Source organism: Vombatus ursinus, unplaced genomic scaffold (assembly GCF_900497805.2).
Source record: "Vombatus ursinus unplaced genomic scaffold, bare-nosed wombat genome assembly UNPS02015255.1, whole genome shotgun sequence".
Taxonomy (NCBI): domain Eukaryota; kingdom Metazoa; phylum Chordata; class Mammalia; order Diprotodontia; family Vombatidae; genus Vombatus; species Vombatus ursinus.
The window spans coordinates 38,304,360-38,331,560 of record NW_020955033.1 but is presented as its reverse complement, the minus strand read 5'-3'; the positions used below and the strand labels follow the sequence as shown (position 1 = coordinate 38,331,560).

The window sequence follows — 27,201 nt, the reverse complement described above, 5'->3', positions numbered from 1 at the left end:
AAAGGTATTTGGAAAACAATTTTCAAGGTTAACAGCTCCAAATTATATTGATTCTTCAATTTCTCTCACCCCACATATCTCATCGATTGCCGAGTTTTATAATTCCACCTCCACATCTCAAGCATCCCTCCTGCTCTCCTCATTCTCAAAGTCTCCACCTTGATTAGCCCCTTCTTGCCTTTTACCTGAACTATTGCAATAGCCTCTTAATTGTTCTTGTTCATTTTCTCCTCTCCGGTCCAAACCAATTCCTAAGGCATATATCTAACAATATTTCTCCTGTGCTCACTAAGTTTAAGTAACCCTATTGCCTATGACCTCAAAGACAAACTATATATGGCATTTAAAGCCTTTCACAAATTGGATCCAATCTGACTTTACAGAGTCATTAGATTCTTTCACATACTATGCATTTCAGCCAAACTAGCTTTCCTTTTCCTCATATATGACACACTATTTCCTATCTCTATACCTTTGCATATACTGTCCCATGTGCCAAGAATGCTCTATTTTTCCCTCACCTCTACCTCTGGTTTTCTAGCTTCTTTCAAAAATCAGCTTAAGCACCACCCTCTATATGAACTGATAGTGACTCCAAATACCTTGCTTGCTTTGTATATGTGTATGTGTATGTATGTGTGTATATGCACATCTACATAGTATTTTTATGTGTGCACATTGCTTTTTCCATAAGAGAAATTATGCTCATTGAAGGCAGGGACTCTTTCATTTTTGTCTTTACATACCCAATGCATAGCACAGTGTCTAGTGTAGCAATTAACAAATGCTAATTGAGCGATTGATATCTCATGGAGAGGGAAATGGAAAAGATAATGAGCAATGCTTTCACACATTACCGAAAAGGGGAATGATCTTTATGTCCATTTTCTCATCTCTATACAAATTTTCTAAGAATGTTCTGTGCATGGATTGAATGTCCACAATGAAAGGATGAGAAGGGTACAACTAGGTACTTGTCTGTGATTTTCTATTAATAGAACACATTTTCACAGTCACATAAAATTCACTGAAAGACATAAAGAATTTTTGAAATCCCATTATTTACATTTTTTATTGGTTTTAGAAAGTATTTGACATGGTAGAACAAAATATAGCCTTGAAAATTCTTCTTAGACATGTGTCCATTATGAAACCATATTAAATTCTGTAAAATACCACTAGAAAGAAACCTTGGTTTAGCATTTTTAAATTTTTGTTTATTTTTAGTGTTGACATCAAGCATGATATTCTTGGACATGGGCAGAATTCAGGACATGCATCAAATTCTAGTTGTGTAATTTGCTGCCTGTCTGACTTTGGATGTGTTAGAGAACCTCACTAAGTCTCAGTATCCTCATTTGTAAAATAAAGTTACTGGATGAGATGACATCTAAGATCTCTTTTAGCTTCAGTCTATAAGCCTGAATCCTAAAAGAAAAAAAGACTGACTGTTAATTGCTAAATCCTCTAAATTCTTATACTCACTAATAATGCCATTGCACATCATATTAATTCCCAGAACATTACAAGACCTCCAGAGTAGAACTCATAGCAATGGAAAAGAGATTAGTCTAATCCGGGGAGGGGGGGGGACCTGCAGCCTCGAGGTCACATGTGGCCCTCTAGATCCTCACGTGTCTCCTTCACAAAGTTTGGATTCAGTCAAAGGGCTGCACATGAGGTCCTAGAGGGCCACATGTGGCCTTGAGGCCTCAGGTTCCCCACCCCGTGGCTCTAATCATTCACACTGGCAAAATAAGTAGATCAAAAATAGATATTCTTCAGACAATGATATGCAGCTAGATGAGCAATCAAATAAATTAGTTTATTTTGATGTATATCTTAGACTGGCATTGCTGGTAGACAATGAATTTGGTCCATAATTTATAAGCAAGAGGAGTCTTGGCTGCATTGAATTTGTAAAATTATTCCATGCTTTTAATGATTTCAAAACTTCCCACTGCTACAGAATTTACCTCTTTAGCATCAATATTCTGCTGGTGATGCAATGTGGCTGTGAATCATGGAACATCATGATCTCCAAAGAATTAGCATATGACATTTCCCAAAGGTCAATGGAAAGATGTGTGGTGGAGATTATATATATATATATATATATATATATATATATATATATGTATATAAGTTGTACCATGTTACCAATAAAGACTTGCTTCTGAGAAGAGTCATACAAGGTTTGTACATAAAGTAGTGTGTAAGGGTGAGGACAAAATCACCCTCACCCCACTTAGTTCTTATCAGGTGAGAACATATCTCAGTTGTACACTATTTGTGAACAAGTTTTGGTACCTTAGTAAGTACAATAGGAAATCTACTTAGATTGACTAGGCCCTTAGTGACAGTCTTTGTCTCTGGAGCCTGTAGAAAATCATTGAGCTAGTTGGAATTGCAGATTGGAGAGAACAGTGAGCCAGGAGAAAGAATTCCAGCTGAATCCCTGAGGAAGAAATATTGGGGAGGAGGGAAGGAGAGTTTCTTGGTCCCCTCCTGCTCTCCCCCCACCTTTCTTGACCAGAGAAGGAACTTATGAACTTCAGAGGATCAAGAAGATTTTGGATTTGCCTTCTTCCCATCAGCCTCCTAGTAATATCCCCAGAACATCTGGTAGCAATTATTTCATCAGAAGTCAAGGACAGACTAGACAGATTCAAGAGCCCAGAAGGAAAAAAAAATTGACCATACCTAAAAAGAAGCATCTTGAAGTCTCTAGCAAATGAACTTCCAAGAGCTGTGAGTTACCCCTTAGCCATATGTGCCTTCTAAGCTTGAATCATTTTTCCTCTGAACTCTTGATGTACTTGTGGGAGAATACATCACAAACTTTTAAGGGAATATTTTGTATTGACTATTCTTAATATACAACCATAATAAATACTAATTTCTCAAAGACTAATTAAGTGTGACTAATTGATATTAAGAGATTATCATGGAGGCAAAATACCTTGATTAGAGTTTGAGAACAACAACATTAGAAAGACAACTCCCAAACTCCTATGATTAACCCTCAGGGAATGTAGTAGCCACATTATAGGATATCCTATGTGCTATATCCTATATTCTTCTCAAGTGTACAATCTCCAGAAAAAGAGTTAGGGAGGAGACTGGCCAAGATAGCAGCGTATGAGAAAGAGATACAGCCTTGCTTTTCCCAAAGAGCTCCTACATCAAAGTAATGACTGGGAAACCTAAGGAGAAAATAGTGAGTCATTTTTCCAGAATCTGGAAAGTAGTTGTGTCTCTCTGACCCAAGAGTTGGATTGTGGCTCCAGCATAAACTAGGGAAGGTATCTGAAGTTAGGTGCAGACTAAACTGGGACTGAATTCCAGAGCAACACTGGTTGCAGATCCTAACCTTGTGTTCCTTTCAAGGAGCAGAAACCAGAACCAGCCTTCAAGTCTGTTTCTGCCCCCAGAACTGAGTTGTCCTTAAGTGGACTTAGGAAAGGACCTGGGACTAGATATATACTGATATGGTTTCCAGGTCAAAGAGTGGTTGCAGGGATCAAGAGTAAGATCCAGCTTGCAATGGGGTTGTGTATCAAGCATGGATTTAGGAGGCAATCTGTAGCTCTGGAACAGAGCTTGGACCTGGTTACAAACAGTATAATGGCCAAAGCATGTAGGAACAAAAATGAACAGCCACTATGTAACACTAAACCTTGAGTAGTTTCACAGATACAACCCTAAACCAATTCTGAAGATCCCAATTAAATCTAAATCTAAGGCGGCAGGAGAAAGGCACAGTTCTATCACTCTGAACCTGTTGAATCTTCCAGCTAGCTGACAGGGACTGAAGTCAGCAGCATCTACTAGAGCTACAACCATGGGCAGTCCCACAGTTGTATTGCCCATACTCAAACTAAGGTCAGGAGCTTGCAAAGCTAAGACCAGGAAGGCATCAAATATCTTTGCATACTCTGAAATCTTGCAGGTCTCCAGCCTGAGTCTTCCCTGAGATCCTTGAAGAACATAGCACTCAATCCTAGGAAACAGAAGCAGCGGAACCCCAGAGAATACAAAAAAAGACCAAGAAGGCCCTAATATTCCTTCCAGAAGTGTGCAGAACCTGGTTCTGATAAAAAGTTACAACTTGAGAAGTAAGGCTAGAACAATGAGTAAACAAAAGATTCCCACCATAAAGAGTTATGAAGCCAATGATGCCCAAGACACAAACCAAGAATAAAAGAATAACTCTAAAGTACCTATAAGCAAAGTTTAAAAGAAAAATGCAGCTTGGCCTCAAGGTCAACAAGAATTCCTGGAAGAACTGGAGGAAGAGTTTTAAGAGGTTTTTTTTTTTCTTTTCTTTTTTTTTTGAGAATTTAAAATGATGAGAACACTAGAAGAAAGAACTGGAAAAGAAATGAAAACATTTCTTGGAGGAAAAATGTGAAAAGAAAATTAAAGCTTAGTATCTTATAAGAGGGCAGCTAAGTGGAGAAGAGGATAGAGCACCAGGCCTGGAGTCAGGAACTGAGTTCAAATCTGGCCTCAGACAAGCATATGAACATGGGCAAGTCACTTAACTCTGCTTCAGTTTCCTCATCTGTAAACTGCTGGGGAAGGAAATAGCAAACCACTCCAGTATCTTTGTCAAGAAAACCTCAAAAGAGTTTTTAGTCAGACATGACTGAAAAAGACTAAATAACAACAAAACTTATAAGAGGCAGAAAATCTTACCCATTTAAAGTTTGCCTTGAAAATTAGCATAGACCAAACAGGAGTTAACAATTCCATGAAACAACAAGAGATTTTATTTCAAATCAAAACACTGAAAATAGAAGAAAATGCAAGGTTTACTTGGAAAACAGGGCAATAGATAGTTTAAAAGCTACGACAAAACAAAAAGAATCTAGATATCACATTAAAAGAAATCATGAGAAAGTAGGGGAGAGCAAAAATTAAAACAATCTACTGGTCATTTCCTGAAATAAACTCCAAATGAAAATTTCCAGAAACATCAATAGCTTCCAAATCAAAGAAAAAATACTCTAAACAGTCAGAAATAAAGAGTTTAAGTATTCAGGAGCCATAGTCAGGATCACGCAAGATTGTGTCACTCTCATGGTAATGGAGCATGACAAAAATGATATTCTAAAAGGTAAAACATATAGGCTTACAACCAAGAATAATCTACACAGTAGATTATATAATACACAGTATTAAGTATAATACTGCCAGATGGGGAAGAAACGGATCTTTAATGAACTGAAGGATGCTAAGAATCCTCTTTTTTCAGCTGGTGTAAAAAAAGTGTTAATTTTAAACAATAACTTTTACATCAAACAGCAAAAAAAAAAAAACCCAATTATAGGATTTCAGTGCCTTTAAATCTTTAAATGTGTAATAAAAATAATTTAGAAAAGCACAGAGTCAAATGTTCCTGTGCTAATCTGGAAATGTCTCAAAACCTCAGCATCCCAAATTTTGTAATATAAAATTTAATTTGAAAAGCTTAACTATCTGCCCAAGTAGAATTTAAATAGTATTTAATATTAAATATTAAAAGTATTTAAATATTAAGATCCCTTCAAAAAGCATTTAAATTAATAATAATAATAACTTTTACATAGCATCTACTATATGCCAGGCATTATGCTAAGTGCTTTACGAATATTATCTCATTAGATTCTTTTGTATGGTGTTTGGTAGATCCTTTTGTGTAAATTCTAATATTAGTTGCCTCCTCTTTGGACAGGCTAAGGTTCTTGGTTTTCAGAAACTCTTTAAAAGAAAATTGATTTACCTCATCCAGGTCTTCAAGATTGGCTCCTGACTTGGAAGAGTGGGGTAAGACCTGTTCAGCAGGTATAGTTGGATATCCCCACATAGCCTCTCTTCTCCACATAGAAGGACTGGTCCTATACTACTGGCCAACTATGGTTTTCATAGCCTTAGCTTTGTCGTCTAATGTATCACCAGCTCTATGCATTTGTTCAAGTTCCTCAATTCTTTCTCAGGCTGAATTTCCTTATATGAAAAATGAGAATAATGGTACCTGTCTCTAGGTTATCTCACAAGGGTATTGAGAAAATAATATGATAGGATATGGAAGGGCTTCGAAAGTGTTCTACAACTTAGAGATCTGAATAAATTATTTTATTATTGGATTACCTCTGGTAGTTCTCACTTATTTCATTTCCTTTACTGTTTAAATTACAGTAAAGATTTCCTATATTCTCTAACAACTCATTAGTTAATCTATCCCAGTTAGTTCTCTTTGCTAATATTTAGCCTATATCAAACTTCCATTAATTTATAAATTGTGGTTACAGGTATGAGCCCTCATACTAACTTTTACTTTAATTAAAAAAATAGACCAGACTACCATTATGATTTTTCTATGGTACCTTTCCTGAAACAAGCCTTCCAATTGCATAAATTTTTTTCTTTAGTTAAAAAAAAGTTGATGAATCAGATTTACAACTATGTGCAACAACAAACCCAACAAATCTATTTTTTATTGCATATTTTTCCTTTTTTTTTTTTTTGCTTTTGTTCCTACACTGGGTAATACTTAAAAATTTTTTCTCATTAGAATGAGTCACAATACTTCTCTGTTCTTTCCAGAGTTCTTTTGGTGACCTGAACTCATCTTGCTAACATAAATGTTAACTTTTGAAAATAGCCACTAAATAAACAGCACATGGCTCTTTAGAAAAATGTTCTCTTTCCTTTCCGGACTACTTTTTTTACTGATCATAAGTAGGTTTATAGAAATATTTATAGTGTTTTTTTTTTCAAAACAATTGCCATTGGACTTTGTCCCAATAGGAAATGGGAAATGGATTAAAATATAGTACTAGTAACTAGCCTTGGGACCCATTGACTATCAGGAATTGTACTTTTGTCTTATTTTTATATCTCTTTTTATTTTAACATTTCATTTTCCCTCAAATACATGTAAAACAAATTTTAACTTTTTTAATTTTAATTTTAATTTATGGAATAAAATAAGCAATTCTATAACATAGCACATTAAAAAAAATGTACACAACTTTCTATTCCTTTCAAATATACAACAAAATTATCTTGTAAATTTCTTTTTTTTCTTCCTTCCCCCCAACCCACCCCAGAGATGGCTACCATTAGACACAAATAGATATATATATGTGTGTGTGTGTGTGTGTGTATGTGTGTATACACATATATATGCATGTATATGTAAAATTATTCTATACATCTATTTATCAATTCCTTCTCTGAATGCAGATAGTGTCTTTCTTCATGTCCTTTATAATTAATTTGAGTATTTATAATAGACAAAATAACTTATTCACTCAGTCATTTTTAATATTGCTATTACTTCATACAATGTTCTTTTATTACATCTAAAGGATATAGGTAGTTTAATAACTCTTAAGACATAATTCCAGATTTCTCTCCAAAATGGTTGGATCATTTACAATTCCACAGAAATAAATTAGTGTCCCAATTTTTCCATAACCTCTCCAACATTTATCACTTTCTCCTTCACTCATTTTAGCCAATCTAATAGGTGTAAAATCGTATCTCAAGCTTGTTTTAACTGCATTTCTCTAATCAATATTGATTTATAACATTGTATATTAATATAGTTTTGATTTCTTCATTGTTAAACTGCTTATTCATATCCTTTGACCATTTATTAATTGGAAAATGATATAGATTTGACAAGGTTCTAATTACTATTTATGAATTTTCCTCCATCTCATTTTTATTCACTATTTTCCTTCTCAGCCTCTTTTTGCCCTATTCCTGTTACTTTGTCTTTTCTACTTACCTTCTTGTTCCTTATTTTACCCACCCCTCTAAAATTCCAAAATCTAATTTTCATTTAAACAAATTTTTGACCCCATTACCATCCCCTTCCCCTCCTACTTTCCTGTAGGGTAAGATAGATTTCTGTATCCAACTGAATATGTATATTATTCCCTCTTTGAGCCAATTCTGATGAATTAGGTTCACACACACACACCCTCACCTCCCCCCTCTTCCCCTCCACTGTAAAAATTCTTTTGTGCCTCTTTTATGGGAGAGATAATTTCCTCCATTCTATCTCTCCCTTTCCCCTTCTCCCAATGCATTCCTCTTTCTCACCCCTTAAATTCATTTTTTTTAGATAATCATCTCATTATATTCAAGTCACATCCATGTCCTCTGTCTATATATATATATATATATTCCTTCTAACTGCCCTAATAATGAGAAAGTTTATAGGAGTTACAAGTATCATTTTCACATGTAGTAATATAAACAATTTAACTGTATTGAATCCCTTATGTTTATCTTTCCTGTTTATCTTTTTATGCTTTTCTTGAATCTTCTGTTTGAATATAATATTTTCTGTTCAGCTCCGGTCTTTTCATCAGGAATGCTTGAAAGTCCTTTATTTCATTGAATGTCCATTTTTCCACTAAGGGATTATACTCAGTTTTGCTAGGTAGGTGATTCTTGGTTGCTGGAATATCATATTCCAGCATAAACTCTCTGATCCTTTATTGTAGAAATTGCTAAATTTTGTGTTAGCTCCATGATACTTGAATTATTTCTTTTTGACTGCTTACAGTATTTTCTACTTGATCTGGGAGATCTGGAATATTTTTTTGGAGTTTTTATTTTGGAATCTCTTTCAGGAGGTGATTGGTGGATTCTTTCAATTTCTAGTTTACCCTCTGATTCTATAATATCAGGGCAGTTTCCTTGATAATTTCTTGAAAGATGATGTCTAGGGTATTTTTTTTTTGATCATGGCTTTCAGATACTCCAATAATTCTTAAATTATTTCTCCTAGATCTATTTTCCAGGTCCAGATCTATTTTTCCAATAAGATATTTCATGTTTTTTCATTCTTTGATTTTGTTATCTTGTTTCTTGACATCTCATAAAGTCATTAGCTTCCCCTTGCCCAATTCTAATTTTTAAGGAATTATTTTCTTCAGTGAGATTTTGTACCTCCTTTTCCATTTGGCTAGTTCTTTTTTTTAAGTTTTTTTTTCTTCAGTGAATTTTTGTTTATTTTTTTCATTTGGCCAATTCTGCTTTTCAAGGCATTTTTCTCTTCACTGGATGTATGCACTTCTTTGGCCATTTGGCCTATTCTGGTTTTTAAGGTATAATTTTCTTCAGTAGTTTTTGTGCCTCCTTTACCAAGCTGTTGATTCTTTTTTTCATGATTTTCTTGCATCACTCTCATTTCTCTTCCCAATTTTTCCTCTACCTTTCTTACTTAATTTTTAAAATCTTCTTTGAGCTCTTCCATGGCCTAAGACAAATTCATATTTTTCTTTGAGGCTTTGGATATAGCAGTTTTGACTTGTTGTCTTCTTCTGAGTTTGTGTTTCAATCTTCCCTGTCACCAGTAACTTTCTACATTTAGGTTCTTTTTATGCTGTTGGCTCATTTTCCCAGTCTATTTCTTGACTTTTAACTCTATGCTAAAGTGGGGCTCTGTTTCTGGAGTGGAGGGGGCACCATCCCAATCCCAGGTTTTTTTAAAGCTGTTTTTAGAGGTAATTCTGAGGACGTGTAAATTTTAGGTTTTTCTAAAGTAGTATTATCTAGGGAGAGGTGTGTTTACTGCTCTCCTGTTCAGTGCTTTTGTCTGTGAGCAACCATAAGCACCCTTTTCCACCTTGGAACTGTGACCCGGGTCTGTACTCCCCTGTGGCTGCAAGATCTGGTATGCTACTGCTGCTGCTTGCCCTGGGATGAAGACCCAGGACTGCAATCCAGATTCAAGTATGGGCAATGCCACAGAATCCTGCCCCCCAGTGCCAACAAAGGAACCTCTGTAATCTCCTTTTGTCCAGCTGTCTGACCTTCTTACTATCTGTGGGCTGAGAAGTCCAGAAACAGCCACTGCTACCATGGATTCAGTTACTCCCAAGGCCTACTGCTAGTTTGCTGGCCTGTGGCCTAAGCTGAATTGCACTCCTCTCTCACTCTGGTGCAATAGACCTTTCTTGTTGACCTTCTAAGTTGTCTTGGGCTGGAAAATTGTTTCACCTGGTCCTGTTGTGGGTTTTGCTGATCCAGAATTTATTTTGGGATAGTAATTAAAGTTGTTTGGAGGGGTTTGGGGAAGAGTTCAGGTGAGTCTCTTCCATCTTGGCTCTGCCTCCTCATTTTTATGTCTTGATTAAAGCTGACAGACATTTGTCATAGCATCACAGATTTAGAATCAGAAGGGGTTTTAAAGGACAAGCTAATCCAATTCCTTCCTGAGTAGTTAAGTGAAAGCTTAATAGGTAATATTTTCTAACCAAGGACTTCTGGATAGGCTTGAATTAAATTGGTTTTAAAAACTTGCCTTTTTGTTGGATATAAGATGCCATTTCCTCTTAAATCTTCCTTGTTTGACTTAGAACATAGTGTCTTTAACACAGTATGGTACAGTGAAAAGAGAAATGGATTTGGTGTTAAAAGACCTAAGTTCAAATCATGGTTCTCCTACTTTACAACCTATGTGCCGTAGGTCACAACCCCTCTGAGCTTCGTTTCCTAATCTGTAATAGAAGAGGTGTTGGATGAGATGATTTTTAATGTCCCTTCCAACTGTAGTGATTATGTACTAAAATATTATGAATCCTTGTATGTACATGCAAATTGGAATGGACACATAGCGCCAGTCAAAAGTAAAAACCCTTCCCTCTATTATCTATCTTCCTTTCCATTATCCTGTCTCAGAAACAAATCCTTATTGAGATGTCATTTTAGTCTCAGTAGGGTGGATTTGAGATGAGGTTGGAATGGTTGCTCTGTTTGGGGATGTCTATAGAGATTCTGAAGACAATGCAGACTTGCATAAAAGGGGGGGAAGGAAATAAAGATCTTTGAACACATATCATTTAATCTAGTATAGCAGTGAAGGTAAGGCTATCATAGAATATCGGAATTAGAAGTGACTTGAATGACCACCTAATCCAATCTATGTCTGAACATGAATCCCTGTACAATATACCCTACAAGTGGCCATCCTGCCTTTACTGGGAAACCTCTAGAGACAGGAGGGATAAGAAGGGTATCATCTGAAGCAGCCCCTTCTGGAGTGCTTTAATTAGCAAAAGTTTTTCTCTGAACATCCTAATTGAATCATGTCTGTGGTTTAAGTTAAAAAAATAATTCTAGGGATGCTGTGGTAAAGAAATTGCATTTTCAGAAGAGCTTTGTAGTTTGTAATAGTGGCAATCCCATTATTTAAAATGCATAAGATTTTATTTTTATCCAAAAAAATTAGACTTTCATGATTTCCCTTTATCTTCTTTCACCAGAAAAGGAAAAATAAATCAAGGAGTTGAGTTTTTATTTGTAGTGATGATACATCAGCTTCCTAGCTGAATCAAAATGTAAATGCATTTCAAATCCAACTAAGGCTACTTGTTCATAAATACATTATTGTGAATTGAGGATTTTTCCAGTGCTGCAGTGTTTATACTTTACTAGATGAAAAAAAAAATTAAACTGGAACATTAATAAGCCAGGACTTGAAATAACTAATGGACATTCTGGCCCTGATCAGGATGGTAGCAACTTATAGAGACAATTTTATTTCTTTGTCTGTGTTTTATCTCAGTTTGTCAGTTTTAAAAGTGTTCTTAAATGAAAGCCCCTGGGATTTTTCAGAGAGAGAAAAACAACTAAATAGTATGTTTATAAAATTTGTGGGACCTCTGTCATGCTGAGGAAAGGTCATGGAAACAAATTTTTATGACCTCACAAATTACTAGATAGGTTTATTTGATTTAATCAGCATCCTTAGGGATTCTCTAATTGCATAATAAGGCATTTATTATGGAGGTTATTTTTTTTTCTAACTGTGGTCTGGGTGGCATTAAAACTGTTATTTCTTTGTCATCTTATTTTAAATCTGTGGCTCTGAATGCTGTGCCAAGCTTCTAGCCAGAAAGGGTCATATTCAAAGATTTACTCCTGTGTACAAAAACAGGCATTTCAAGAAACATAAGATTTCACTAGTGAGTGTGACTGACTGAATAGAATACTAGACTTAGAGTTAGGAAGACCCTGGTTAAAAATCCTGCCTCAAACCCTTGTGGGCTGTGTAAGCCAAAGATAATAACTTAATTTCTCTGCACCTCAGTTTCTTCAGCTCTAAGATCCCTTCTATCTCTCAATCTCCCTAGGAAAAGGCATCTACAATCAGTGCTTCTCCTTCTTCACTGCCAATTCACTTCTCAATCCTTTTTAAACTGACTTCTGATCACACCACTATTCTCAAATTGCTTTCTCAAAGGTTACCAATTTTTTTTTCTTTTAATGCTGAATCCTATGTCTGTTCTCAGTCTTCATCCTTCTGAACCTCTCAGCAGCTATTGAGACTTTTCACTGCCCTCTCTTCATCAATAAACTCTCCTCCCTTGGCTTATGTAATTATTTACTTCTAATTCTTCTCCTGTCCATCTGAGTCTCCTTTCTGAATCCACTATCTATATCCTACCTTTTTAATTTTGGTGCCCCAGAAATCTCTATACTGGTATCTCTTCTTTTTTACTTTATCTTGATATCATCTGCTCCTGTGGCTTCAATTATCATCTTTGTCTGATGAGAAGACAGAGTAGAACAGTGCAAAGAATGCTGACTCTGAAGTCAGAGAACCTGGGTTCAAATCTCATTTTTAATTCTTACCGCCTGTGCTGTTACTATGCATGTGATCATGGGCCTCAATTTCCTCACCTGTAAAATGAAGCTGTTGGACTAGATGGCCTTCAAGGTCTCTTTCATCTCTCTATCTGTGATCTATATGTGTATACATGGAATCATAATCCCTCTCATGAACCCCATTCCCCTATCTTCAACCTAGACATGTCCTGAATTTCATACGCATCTCACATCTGACATATCCAAGCTGAATCTTAATTACTTACCAATTAACATGACTCTTCTTCAGACTTAGCTGTTATGGTTGAAGGCATCATCATTTTTTCAGTTTCCCAGGTTCACAACCAGTCATTCTAGAGTCTTCTCTTTCCATCTCCTCCCTCTAACAGGTAATAAGCTGCTATGTCCTATTGATTTTACTTCCTCAAAGTCTCTAACATCCTCCCTCTTTCTTTATAGGGCTCACTCAGGCTCACAATCTTTTGTATGGACAATGATAATAATCTCATTATTGATGACCCTTCTTCTAGTCTTTCCCTTTTCTAATCTATCCACTAGCTAACAAAATACTCTTCCTAAAGTATATGAGTCTGACCGTATCACTCCTCTCCTTAAAAATGTTTTTTTGTTTCTTAACGATTATATGAGTTAAAAAAAAAAAACAACTAACCTGTTAGTCTAGTTAAAGGCCTTCAACACACTATCTGTGACCTACCTTTTCAGCCTTATTTCACAGTATTCTCCATCATGTACTCTATGTTCTAGAAAGGCTGAACTACTAACTATTCTCTGAACTTGATGTTCTATTTCCTACCTCCATGAATTCCCACAAGTCATCCCACCTGGTGACGGCACTTCCTCTTCTGCCCTGCTCCCAGAATGTTTATCTGCCTTCAAGGCTTAGCACTTTCTTCCAACTTCCCTTCAACAGCATCTAGGGCATTAAATCTTCTGATTAGAAGTTTTTCTCTAAACATCTTAATTGAATCATGTCAGTGCTTTAAGTTAAAAAAAATAATTCTAGGAATTATATGGTAAAGAATTTGTACTTTTTATTAATTAATTAATTTATTTTTAGTTTTCAACATTCACTTCCACAAGATTCTGAGTTTCAAATTTTCTGCCCATCTCTCCCCTCCCCCCATCCCAAGACAACATGCATTCTGAATACCCTTCCCCTAATCTGCCTTCCTTTTATCACCCTCTCCCTTCTCTTATCCCCTTCCTCTTCTATTTTCCTGTAGGGCAGGATAGAAAGAATTTGCACTTTTCAGAAGAAATTTTTAGGTCACACACTAGTAAGTCTCAGGCAGATTTGAACTAAGGAAGAGTATTCTTAACCTCAGGCCCCACACTCCACATAGCTGCCCCAACTTAGATAATTAGGTACTTAGTTACACAGGTACTTAAGCACTTAAATATTTAGACAATTAGCTATTAATGCACTTGGGTATTTAGGTATTTAAATGCACTCAGGTACATAGGTACTTAAATATGTACATCAATATGCATGTAAGTACCTAAGGAACTGTAAGAATAGATACATAAATATATGTAGGGGAAATGGGCATACAAGTTCTTCAGCACTTCAGTATTTAGGCATCTAGGTGGCACAGTGAGTAGAGTGCTGAGCCTGGAGTCAGGAAGACTTAAGTTCTAGTGAAGTCCTCTGTTGGCCTTAATTTCCTCATTTGTAAAATGAGGATAATAATAGCACCTACCTTTCAGTATTGTTATGAGAATCAAATTAGATAATAATTATAAAGTGGTGGTTTATAGTAAGCATTATATGAATGTTAGCTGTCTTCATCATTCTTACTTAGGAACATAGACACTTAGGTAATTAGATGATTATGTACTTAGATAATTAGGTACACAGGTACTTAAATACTTAAGTACTAAGATACAGTAATTAATTAGTTGTTTAAAAACTTATGCACCTGCATTTAGGTATTTAGGTAATTAGACACTTAAAGACTTAGGCAATTAGGTATACTTAGATTTCTATTGTTTAGTTTCAATGTATTTATTGGTGACTGTCATCCCTCACTGTCATTTGGTGAGCAACTCATCTACTTTCTCTACCCTCCACCCCAAACTCCACCTCCACAACTCACACATCACCCCTCTCCCCAGGACATACAGTTCTCTAATGACTTTCTTTATATCACATTAATGCGTGTTCATGTATTAGAATGACAAAGTGAATGTTCTGATGGCAGATTAGTTCAAAGAGCCTCTAAAAAATTGATTAGTCAGGTTTTATTCTCTGAAATCTCTCAGTTCTCATCTCAAGAGTATCTCAAATATTAGTCTTTCCAATGAAACTAAAAATGTTATGGAAATATATTGATATGGGAATATCACAATACAAAAGATGTTCTTTTCTGAGGCTTCAAAAAGACTTACTTTGAGCTCTGGATGGTGGTTCTGAACCTAACCCTTTAAAACCTTAAAAAGACACCAAGAAAACTTATTGTTGTTTTGAGATTTAAAACATCTGGTGGTTCCTGAACTTAAAAATATTGGGGAAAAGTATGCATTGTAGGAATGAACACAGGAGACTTTCTGCATGATGTCCTTACTTTCCAAAGTGTAGTGTAGAAATGTCAATGCCAGAATAGTGCAGTGGTAAGAGATGGACCAATAAAGTTATACTATCTATTTAAAAGTAAATGCAGCAACAGGCTGTTCATGTTGCTAATCAGGCAGTATACAGTCATTTGCCTAGAGGCAGATATCACTGAAATAGAGAGCAAAGACCATCTCCATAAAGAAAGGAATTTCCTAAACCTTTTGGATTAAGCCCAAATCTCTGTCCTAGTCCAGGAATAGATCAGATATAACTTCCCATTACCCTGAGGGCCAAAAAATCAAATCAAAGTTGATAGAATATAAGATTTTTAAAAAGAGGTATTTCCAATCAGCAGTTTTACTTCTTCATAAACATCTGTATATAAAGAGGATTAGGTATTATTATTAAATTATTAAATACCAAAGGATTTTATTTTAAAATTATTATTAATTACCTACATTTTTTATGTTTGCTTCATTGGAAAAGGTGAAAGAAGAGTCTAAAATAATCCTAATGAGTTGTATGATATTTCTGGATTGTTTTGAGAAAAAAATTTACTCCATGTCATCCTCTTATTTTTAAATCATCTCTGTTTACCTGCTCACAGAATATTGAATTCTTGATTGCAGTATTTTCTGCTTTGCATTTAGGCTGGAGGAGAAAAAGCTAGTTCTGAAGAAGCCTTGATATATGAAGAGGATTTAGATGCAAGAGATGCTATTGAAGGGGAATTGGAAGAAAGTACAAAATTAAAAATATTGCGTAGGTTTGCCTCACTTGCTTCCAGATTGAAAGAGTTCATTGGCAATATGATCGCTACTGCTGGAAAAGTTGTTGTGACCATCTTACTTGGTTCAACAGGTTGGTGCTTTTTGTAGTTCCCAAAGACCTCAGTTGGGTTAAGTATGTAGCAAATGAATATTTGGCACATGGAGGAATAAGGAAATAAATGTTCCCAAAAAACAACCACTTATCTAACTTGTAAAACTGGAAGAGACCTCAGAGACTCCTTTGCCTTACAGATGAAGAAACTGAGGCCCAAGAAGGGTAATTGGCTTGCCCACAGTCACTCAAGGAGTGAGCCTCAGAGGTGGTAGGTATCTAAACATAAGCCCCCTGACTCTAGAACCAGCATTTTTTCCACTTCACTATGCTACTAAATTAATAACAGGAGTCCTCAAAGAGGGGGTTTCATGTTCAAACCCTGGGTGATTTTTTTCCCCACTTAAATTCTATTGTATAGTATAGATGTTATTTGATGCCAGAAAAATGTCATGGCCCATTGATAAGATTGTTTCTGCCAACCCTTTCCACTTTCAGATTCCTCCTGCAAGTGTGCTCCTTCCTTGCAGGCTTTTATTTCTTCCTGTTAATACATTGCATTACAGATAATCTAAAAATGCGAATCTTATGGCATAAGGACATGAGCAATATAGATATCCACATTTTATTTGTGACCATATTGTCTTAATCCAACTACTAGGCATAGAGTATTCTCCTTCCTAATTTAGCTTATAACCTCTCCCTAACTCTTCCCAAACACTCCTCCCTCAGTGTTTTCCTCTCATTTTGGCCAACTGAGTTGGGTGCATAATGATGCTAGTTTTGTCTTCTACACCCTCCTCCCTTTGGGATTTTTAATTACAGCATTAGAGGAGACTGTATATCTCACAAAACCAGGATCACAGGACCATTTTAGATTATGGAGGCAGGAGATGTATCAATAGTTTTGAAGGAAAAAGTCTGCAAGAAGATATTTCAGTTGTCAAAGAGATGCTGCTCAATAGATGGATTAAAAAAATTATCTCAAACTGAACCAGAGATGGATTCACAACCCCTGTGGTTTAGCTATCTTATGTCATAACATTTTATAGGGTAGAACAGAATTTTGATATGTTATAAATTTCCATGACCTGCTGCATTATTATAATGATAGTGAAATCATAGTCCATCCAGAAAATTAGTAGCTTCTGTGCATTACAATAGACTAAAATTTCTATGGGAACATCCCCACTTTGAAATAGATACTTTGTTCATTAACGTAGGGAAAAAAGATTAGGCAAGTAAATTCTTTAGCTAGAAGCCTTTGAAAGCTTGGTCATAATACTTTTACCATGGCTAACACTTCTCAGAGCATTTTTTATCTGATTCTCAGAAAAGGAAGAGATTTCCAAAAATTTTTTTGAACAAGTGTCCAGATTAACTTTCGGTTGACTACCAAAGCAATCTATCAGAAAGGAGATAAGGAGAAAGAAACTGCACATTTCCTCCTAAAAATTTGGGATAGGGATGGATTGTAGGAGAAGGAAAATGAATATATAAATGTATAAGTAATTTCAATGATGATAAACATATCTGTTTACTGTGCTTAGAAAGTAGAAGTAAGATTTGTTTGTATGGTTATTTCCTAGCCTTAGTATTATATATGATGCTAATTAGTTGTAGTTTGTATTTGAAAAATGCTTTTCCAGCTGCATATCAGTATTTTAGAATTCCATTTCTCCCCTCTCAGGTATGATGTTACCGTCTTTGACTTCATCAGTATATTTCTTTGTATTTTTGGGACTATGCACATGGTGGTCTTGGTGCCAGACTTTTGACCCACTGATATTCAGCTGCCTTTGCGTTTTAATGGCCATCTTCTCTGCTGGGCACTTGATTGGACTTTATTTGTACCAGTTCCAGTTCTTTCAGGAAGCAGTTCCACCTGGAGACTACTATGCAAGGTAAGTGTGCGTTTAAATTGTAGACTAGGCTGTTTTGGGCTGCTAGGCCCCAAGCTAATGTATAGTTATGGCTACTCAACTTAGCACTCCCAAAAGGCCGTAAAATAACCAGCTGAATCAATGAAAAAATATCATAAAAAAGTAATGTTATATAAAGCATGGAAAACCAATCCCAACTCCAATTCTTAAAAATTTTCACCCCTCAGCTGATTATAATCAATGAAGATCTAGATGAGCCTTTCCTAACTAAATAGCCAATAGACATTTTAAACAAGATTATGTTCCATAGGGATAAGATGTTTTATGGACATATTTAAATTAAAATGACTGTCTTTGATGTGCACTTAAGAATTACTTATTTTAAAAAAATGACATAAATAAGGATATTACAATGTGGATATTGCTCCCCTCTTTTGATTACACATTACTCATTTCTCTTTCAGACATTCAATTTATGGTTTTGAAATTTGTTGAAAGAACTGAGTTTCTCAGAGTTTAAGTGCTGACTTTTAGGAGATGATATACTGTAACTGGAAAAGTAAATATCACCATAAAAGGCAGGGTGGAGGGGGCAGTCTTTATTGTTGTTTGTTTTACAGTAAAGGATCTTTTGTGCCACCTAGAGGCAGTTTGTTGGCAAAACAAAGAAAAGACACCAACATTGGAACATGTAACTTGTGTCCATGATTAAAAAAAAAAAATTAAAACTTATCTGACTTAATTCCAATTTGTTGGTCCCAAAGCTTAAATTCATTGCAGTTTAACTAAATCTCTATAAGAATAAATCCCTAACAAGCTTTTAGGTCACTACCAAGTAAAAATTTTAGTCAGTTTCTTTTTTAAAATATTAATATTAATAAATCTAATATAAAATTGCATTTGCTTAAGTTTTTGTACCATGCAAATTTATTGATGTTGGGAACATTTTTATATTATAAACTTTGAGAATTTCATCTACAAGATAATAATTTTTTTCTAATAATCATACTATGTGAATTCTGGTATCAAAGATAAATGTAAGCTGAAGACTAGGAAAAAATATTCTTAAGTAAGGGTTGTTTTGTTTTGTTTTTGTTGTTTACTTTAGCAGAGAATTTTAGAATTGAAAAGAACCTTATTCAATATCCTTGCGAGAAACATCTTCATTAAACCCAATTCAGACTCAGTTCTTATCTTATTCCTATATATAAATAGCAGCCACAGAGAGATAGAACTCTTTTTGAAGAAGTAAAATAGGCATAATAAAATAATACCTAGAGAACAGTGCAAGGAGAGCCAATAGTGAACTATAATTGCTTTTGGTCAAGCAACGTAGGACAGATCAATGGACAGGATGACAAACAAAATCAGTAAGTCATATGTTGTGAGACAATGTCTAACATGGGAATTTGAGGGACAGGGTAGGAAGTTGTGTGGATAAACCTGTTCTGGCTGTTTAGTTCTAGATGCACCACTCTGATAGGCAAACTGGAGGAATGATTCTGCCAATAAAGGTTCAAATACAATTTAATTTTTTCAAAGTAAGGGTTTGATGTACTATTTTTATTGCATAGGGTGTCCAAAAAGTCTTACTGCAATTTTAAGCTTTAATAATTTGAAATGTATAAAAGCTACAAGCTTATAAAAATATCATTTGGAGATATAATTATTTATATTCATTTTATATTTATTTGCTTTTGTAAATTTTGAAGAACATTTTTTAATTTTAATTTTAATGCAATAGAACATTCTGTCATGTATTGTATTACAACAGTTTCTGGATGGCACTTTCTCAGACTTGTGCTTGGCTACCTCACTTACATCTATGTCCATCAGGGTTTCAAAACTGTTCTGTATGTATCAAAACTTTATATTCAGATACTTTTAAGGCTAGGATTACAAATGGAATCCTTTCAGTCACTGAGCAACAGCTGATGAAAGTTTTTGCAAAGTCCAAAAAATGACCAGAATGATGTACAGCACAAAACTGAGGTTAGATTGAATTTTAATAAGAAACATTACTATTTTGAAATTTTAAATAATTAACTTTTCAAAATTTGGGGGGTAATTTTTTAAGCAATTTTTGTTTTTGAGTCAAGTCAAACTCATCATGACCCCCATTTGAATTTTCTTCGAGTGGTTTGCCATTTCCTTCTCCAGCTCGTTTTATGTATAAGGAAACTGGAGCAAACAGGATTAAATGACTTTCCCAGGGTCACACAGCTAGTAAGTTTCTGAGGCCAGATTTCTCAGGAGCATGCATCTGCCAGACTTCAGTTCTTGCACTCTTATCTGCTGTGTCATCTAGTTGCCCCTTTTTAACATTATTCTTTTGAAGTTTTGTAAACTTAAATTTACACTAAGACTTTTAAGATATCCTATACTCTTTTGCATAGAGTAGAACCCTAACATAACAAGTTAAATAGGTAGAATATGGTGTTGATGGCCTCATTTTATTCTTTCAATGTCCCTTTCCTCCTTTGGACAGCTCTTCTTTCTTCTGTGTCCTAACTGACCTTGTCGAGAGTGTAACTGCTCTCCAAATATTTGCCTTATAAATGGGCACTAGGAAGTCTTTGAAGATATAGTAAATTGTTACAATCAAAGAATCATTGTCAATTGGGTTGCTCTTTTGAAGGTAATGCCCCTACCTACCAGGGAAGGTAGACCTAATCCTTAATAAAGTCACTTTTCAATAACACTGACTCTGAACCTAGATTTCAGGGACCTAGATGGCATCTGCCTCAAGGGTTGTGTGTGTATGTGTGTATATATATATGTGTGTGTGTGTGGGTGTGTGTGGGTGTGTTAGAGTAAGCATGGCATTGTTGGTCAGAATATGATTTGACTTTCAGCATAATTAAGTCTATCATGTATTGACAAATTTTACGATAAGCTTTCATTAAGTTTCAAACCTAATTTTTCTTTGGTTTTTGGAGAGTATTATTAGAAGGCTAGGTCAGTAATTTGAGTATATGCTTCACATATGGTCCTCTATAACCTAAGTGAAGCTGGAAACTAAGGTGATTTTGAGGATAAGAAATAAATAGATGCCCCATTAAAAATAATTTTCTTTCATTAATTAATGTCAGGCTAAGATTTCTTTATACAAAACCCAGTCCTTTCTTTGGTAGGTTATAATTGAAAGAGGATGATTCTGACATCACAAGAGTAGTTTGCCTAGTTACTAATTTTGTGACATTTTAATCCATCTTAGCCTCAGTTTTTTCATCTGTAAAATGAGGATATTTGATTTCTCAGGTCCCTTCCAAGCCTAAAACCCCTTTGAGTCAAATACTGGGATTTTGTTTTAATTGAATATTGACTTGTCCTATTCCTTGTAGACATATACACCTTACATTGAATCAAGGAAAAGCTTTAAAGGCTCACAAATGTTTTCTTCACAGCAATTCACTGAGGGAATTTAGCTGGTGTTTTTACTGATTACCTTCCATTTGCTTCTTCTACTTGCCTTGTCAAAAAGAACAATCTTAAGATTGGAATCTAATTGTGCAAATATAAATGAATTTTCTATCAATTATATCATATATATTTATGAAGGCTTCCTGTGTGCCAGGCGCTACAGTAGGTGCTAGTAATACAAATAGGGAATGGGAAGGAGAAACAAGCATTTATTAAGTACCTATTCTATGTCAGGCACTGCTAAGTGCTTTTTAAATTTTATCTCACCTACTCATTCTGGAGGAATTTACATTCTTCTGATACACTTAAAAGATGAACTTCCTTAAGATTAATTTATTTTTTAAGGCTAATTTAAAAGTTTTAAAACTTATTTATGCTTAAATCTTTGGGTCTGGGCTGGGTTTGATGATGAAGGGAGAAAAAAATAATTATTAAAGGAGCATTTCTTGATAAAACAATAGTCACATTATTTAACATTTAAAAATCTTTACATGTTCTACATGTATTATGTATATATTGTAATAATTGTTTTATTAGCAGGGGAATGAAGCTATATTTATTTTTGTATTGTAAAAGAGAAAGACAAAACAACAACAACCATTCCATGGTCTAAAACTCTAACTCATGGGTTTAAATAGATGTCTATGTAGATTAAGCGGAAAAAAAGTTGAAAGGATAAGTGGACATGATGTTTATAAAATAGATAGAATTCTATAGTTTCTACTGTTAAATCTATGTCAATACACACACACACACACACACACACACACACACACACACATATATATACATTTTATATACTTATATATGTTGGGCAGCTAGGGGGCACAGTGCATAGAGTTCCAGGTCTGGAGTCAGGAAGGCCTGAATTCAAACCCAACATCAAACATTTACTATCTGTGTTACTCTAGGCAAGTCACTTAACCCTCTTTGCCTCAGTTTCCTCATCTGTAAAATAAGCTGGAGAAGGAAATGGCAGACCACTCCAGTATCTTTGCCAAGAAAACTCCAAATAAGGTCATGAGGAGTTGTACATGACTGAACTGACTAAACAACAATGACGAAATATACATACTGTTTCTCTTCACAGGATGTAAGCTCCTTGAGGACAGGTGCTTTTTAATTCCATGTTTTTATGTGCCTAGCACCTTGCAAAGTTCTTTGCATAGAGTAGATGCTTAATACATTCTTGTTGAATGATTGATTGAAGTCAGTATCACTAGAGCTGAGCCTTAAAAAGAGCTAAGTAGTGTGGGAGCATGAAATGGGTGAAGAGGGGAAGTAATGGGTAATCATCCTAGAAAATTTCAACACATTACAAAAGACAGTGGAAAAATGTAGAGAAAGGTGATGACTTTCTCTATGTATTATCTTTCCATTGGTGATTTTAGCTCCCAATGGTTAGTACCAAGTTATGGTGACTACTATGTTGTATGACTTCTAGATAACCTGCTCCTAGTTCAAAAGGAATGCACTCAATCTTGCACATGCTCAACTCTATTAGACATTGCCTGATTTTCCTTTGTAGGATCCAGACTGAGAAAATGAACACCCTTTTGCAGTGTGGCCTGGCCTGGCCTAGCCTTGCCTGGGATTGATTTGGTGTGCCTGTCTTACATTAGGGTGTTCTGAGCTCAAGTAAATAGAAATACACAAGAAAGATTAAACTTTTTAAAATTGAGACTGGTTGGCAAGAATTTCACCTGAAAGCCATCCAGTGTGGAGAGAAAAAATATACAGAATACTATCACTTTAATTTTAAAGAATATAAACTAACCCATCAAAAATACTTTCATTTGACTTTATTGGCAAAAGTTAAAGGAAAAATAAACCTTTACCTTTCAGATTGTCTTCCATCTATTCTGTATGTATCTTGTGTGTTCCTAGTTGTTTTCATGTTTTCTCACTATGCTCCTGGAGGGCAGGACTCATTTTTTCCTTTAGTTCTTCAGTAATGGGCAAAATACCTAGCACATATAAGTACTTACTAAATAACTAATGATTGTCTATTTGCATTTATTTGATGGAGTTGATCAGTGTGAGTGGTATTGTTTCATTTTCCAAATTGTTTATATTTCATTAGTGCTCCTTCACACAAGTTAAAGTTAAATTAAGTGCATACTCCCTTTAGAAAATTTGAGTTAAAAATTAAATGAGTTGATTTGCCTGATGGCATTCTGTATTGATATTACTTTCTGATTTTAATGAGGCAAGCATAGCATAACCATTAAAAGAAGGAGGAAGGGAGGGAGGAAGGGAAGAAGGAAAAGAGGAAGGAAAGAAGGAAGGAAGAGAAGAAGGAAAGGAAGGAAGGGAGGGAAGGAAGGAGAGAGGAAGGGAGGAAGGAAAAGCAGAAAGAGATAGACAAAGGGAGAAAGCGAGAGAAACCCACGAAAATAGAACAAAACCTTTAGAAGTTATAATTGTAGAGTAATACAATGCTTAAGCTGGAAATTACTAGAGATAATGTAATCTAACTCCATCATCTAAAGTATATGTAGTCTCAGAAGAGTTAAGTGATGCTAAAGTCTCTGCAGTTAGTAGCAGAGCCAGGAATAAAATTCAATTCTGGCTAAAAATGGCTAATTGTTGTGGGAAACTTAGTACAACTCCTCTGTAATTAATGAAAACACTTGCCATGAATGAAGGAGGACCCTTTCTATTCACAACAAAGAACCTTGTTTAAATACTTTCACTCATCAACTTTACAAAATAAATGAAAATAACAGATGATATTTCACTTTTGAGTCTCTCAAATGAAAAGTGGATTTGTTGTTGTTTTGCTGCTTTTGGTGGCACCATTCATATTCTTTAGCATTTTTTAAGAGGCTGAATTCCAAGCCAGGTAATGCTGATTACTTCCCTTCAATTGGTCTGACTTACATTTATTGCAGTTGTATACCTGGGAAGGAGGGAGGGGAGAGGGTCAAAGGACATTTCCTCAGTTAGTACAACAGATTTATCTCCACAGAGGTCGTTGCATTATTGGACATACATCTTTTTATGTCTCTGCATCCTTCAGAGTATAAGTCGGCCAAAGAGCCCAAAGTCTTTTTGTTACCTTTTTGTTCAAATGTTTACTTTTTGTTACATTTTAACTTTTTGTTCAAATGTTTTTAACATAAATACATTTCATTGAATCATTTTGCATTATAGGCTAATATAGACTGTTAGACTTTCTAACAGTCATAATAAAATCTCACTTGACTTTCTTCTCTTATTCCTGTTAATGGTCTTACTATTTCTATGCTTGTAAATATAAAAAAAAATTATATTCAAGCCTTTTCCTGTTATTCCAGAGCTCCAGTTCCTAGATGAGTCTACTATATATGCACATTTGTATTAAGTAGATGTCATATATACATAAAGGAATAGGATATTTTCTACAGTGGTATATGAATTAAGTGGGATGATGTAAAATAATCAAATTTATTTACAGACAATAGAAAATACAATGTAAAATAATAAAATTTATTGACAATAAATTTTACAACTTTTTATGTCTTTAAAACACATTGAATATGAAATATATCCTTTTACTCTAGTCATTTGTTTTATATAATTTGCCATTGATTTCACAAGATTTCAAAATCTATTCTTTGATTCTTCGCTCTGAAACCACACTTTTATCGTAGTGGATTTTAAATATGTCTTTTTGGAAGACTAGTCTTGATGATGGCCCATGGGTTTTCAATAGGGCTTAGGTCAGATGAGTATCCAGGCCACTGAAGCCTGTTTATTTCCATTTCCAGGATAAATTTCCTAACCTTTCATGACATGGTTAAGGTGATAGTATATTATTCCATCTCTATTTGAGATTTTTTTCTAATTAGGAGCAATTCTTCTTCTCCAATAAACACATCAGTGCATTTTTCAGTGTTTGAAATTTCTTCTGGGAGTGGGGAGCAAGAATTTGCAGGCTCCCAGGAAGTAAAAAAAAAATCCTCAAAACATTTTCAGTAGATACTTTATAAACTACTGAAGATGCTCAAAATTTACAGTTATCTGAACATCTTCTGATAATGGTTTTTGTATAGTCTTAATGAATAAGTGAATTTCATTAGTAAAATTATCACCTTTTCCCTCTGTAATACTCCAATCTTTTTGTATTGTCTTTCCCAAGACACAATTTTTTTTCTTCATAAAATTGACTAGTAGCTGTTATTTTATAGTAGAGGAATTAAAAGCAACCCTTGGAGCTTTCAGGTTCCCCTAAAGGTCTTCACTTGTATTATGAGGATGAATTAGGTTATACTGCAGCAAGTTTGTTAGTTCTTGGCATTGTTCTTTGTTAGTTTGTTTCTGATAGCACTTTCCTTTGCATTTTGGTGAAATCAATCTTGTTTCATTCTGAGCTTGAATGATCCTTGAAAACACTTGCATTCTCCACACCAACAGCCACTGCAGTATCTCTAACAGGTATTGAAGTGTGCCTTTTAAGAACTACAACTTTTGTTTGTTTCCTTGGAGTAGTGTCCATTCTTTAAAGCCACAGAATTATAAACACATCAAAAGAGACCAAGGAAACCTGTGAGTACCACATGACATGTAATATTCAACTGACAGAGAAAGAACTAAAGGTGGAAAAACCAACTTAACCCAATTTCTCTTGTCAAGATCAGAAGTTCTGAGTCAGTCTAGTGTCAAGTATACATATATGACCATTTCAGTCACAAAATGAAACCATATGAAAAATTATTGCTTGACCTAAGTAATTTGAACACATCTTAGGCCTTGATTCATGTCAAAGAAGCCAAACTCACTTGAAATAAGACTAAACTCTTAGAGTCATAATATGAATTCACCAGAGGATGTGGACATTGAGAGTTCTGTGCTTTTCTGCCTCAGGTAGTTGCTAGTTAGCTACTTATAATGCAAATGTAGTCCAGTCTGAACAACTTGTGAGAAGAGATAGCACAAGGCCTTGAAGAAGGTTTCTCTCCACTCCCATTTGTCACAGAGTATGAAAGATTCCTAACAGGATACAACAAAGTAATCTAGGAAGAAAGGAAGAATAAGAAACCAAGGAGAGATCAGAGAACAAATACAGTATCAAGAAACAATAACAGATACATGGACTTCTAATTTTAGAACTAGAAGTAACCCTGACCTAATAATTTAGGAAACTATGGCCCCTCTGGGCCATAGAGGTGTTAAATGACTTGGTGGTGCCAGGGTTGAGACTAGAACCAGGATTTCCTGACAATCAGTCCATTGTTCTATCTGTCTCTTGCTTATCTTCCCTCTGAACACTGTCAGGCACTTGATACATGGTAAATAATAAAAATTTTATTTTTTTTAAGCAGATGGGGGGCAGCTAGGTGGCACAGTGGATAGAGCTCTAGCCTTGGAGTCAGGGAGACCTGAGTTCAGATCTGGCCTCGGACACTTTAACACTTACTAGCTGTGTGACCTTGGGAAAGTCGTGTTTTGTCTCTGTGCCCCAGAGCCTAGGATGTTACTGGGCACATAGTATTTTAATAAATTCTTGGTGTTATTGAACTGAACCAAAATGAATGTTAGCAGTTCTAGCAACTTTGAAGATTTGCTGCCAAAGTTGGCAAAATTACTTGAATCTTTTATCTTTCCCACCCCAATTTCCTACACAATGACACAAGCACTACTAAGTTGTTCTAGTTCACCATCAAGAAGGTTATTTGAAAAATAAAATAAAATAAAATAAAAATAGGGGCAGCTAGGTGGCACAGTAGATAGAACACCAGCCCTGAAGTCAGGAGGACCTGAGTTCAAATCCAGCCTCAGACCAAACACTTGACACTTACTAGCTGTGTGTCCCTGGGCAAGTCACTTAACCCCAATTGCCTAAATAAATAAACAAACAAACAAATAGATAGATAGATGAATGAATAAATGAATAAA

At 35.1% G+C, this 27,201-nt stretch overlaps 1 protein-coding gene across 5 annotated transcripts in view; it reads left to right on the top strand.

Annotated features, from left to right (window-relative positions):
• Window positions 1-27,201, top strand: part of LOC114031886 (piezo-type mechanosensitive ion channel component 2) — a 527,965-nt gene that overhangs the window by 325,759 nt on the left and 175,005 nt on the right. For all 5 annotated transcript variants that reach the window (XM_027847078.1, XM_027847079.1, XM_027847077.1 and 2 more), the window contains exons 6-7: window positions 15,844-16,054; window positions 17,706-17,919. In XM_027847078.1, the coding sequence (XP_027702879.1) occupies window positions 15,844-16,054; window positions 17,706-17,919 (425 nt within the window). The remainder of the gene's footprint in view (window positions 1-15,843; window positions 16,055-17,705; window positions 17,920-27,201) is intronic.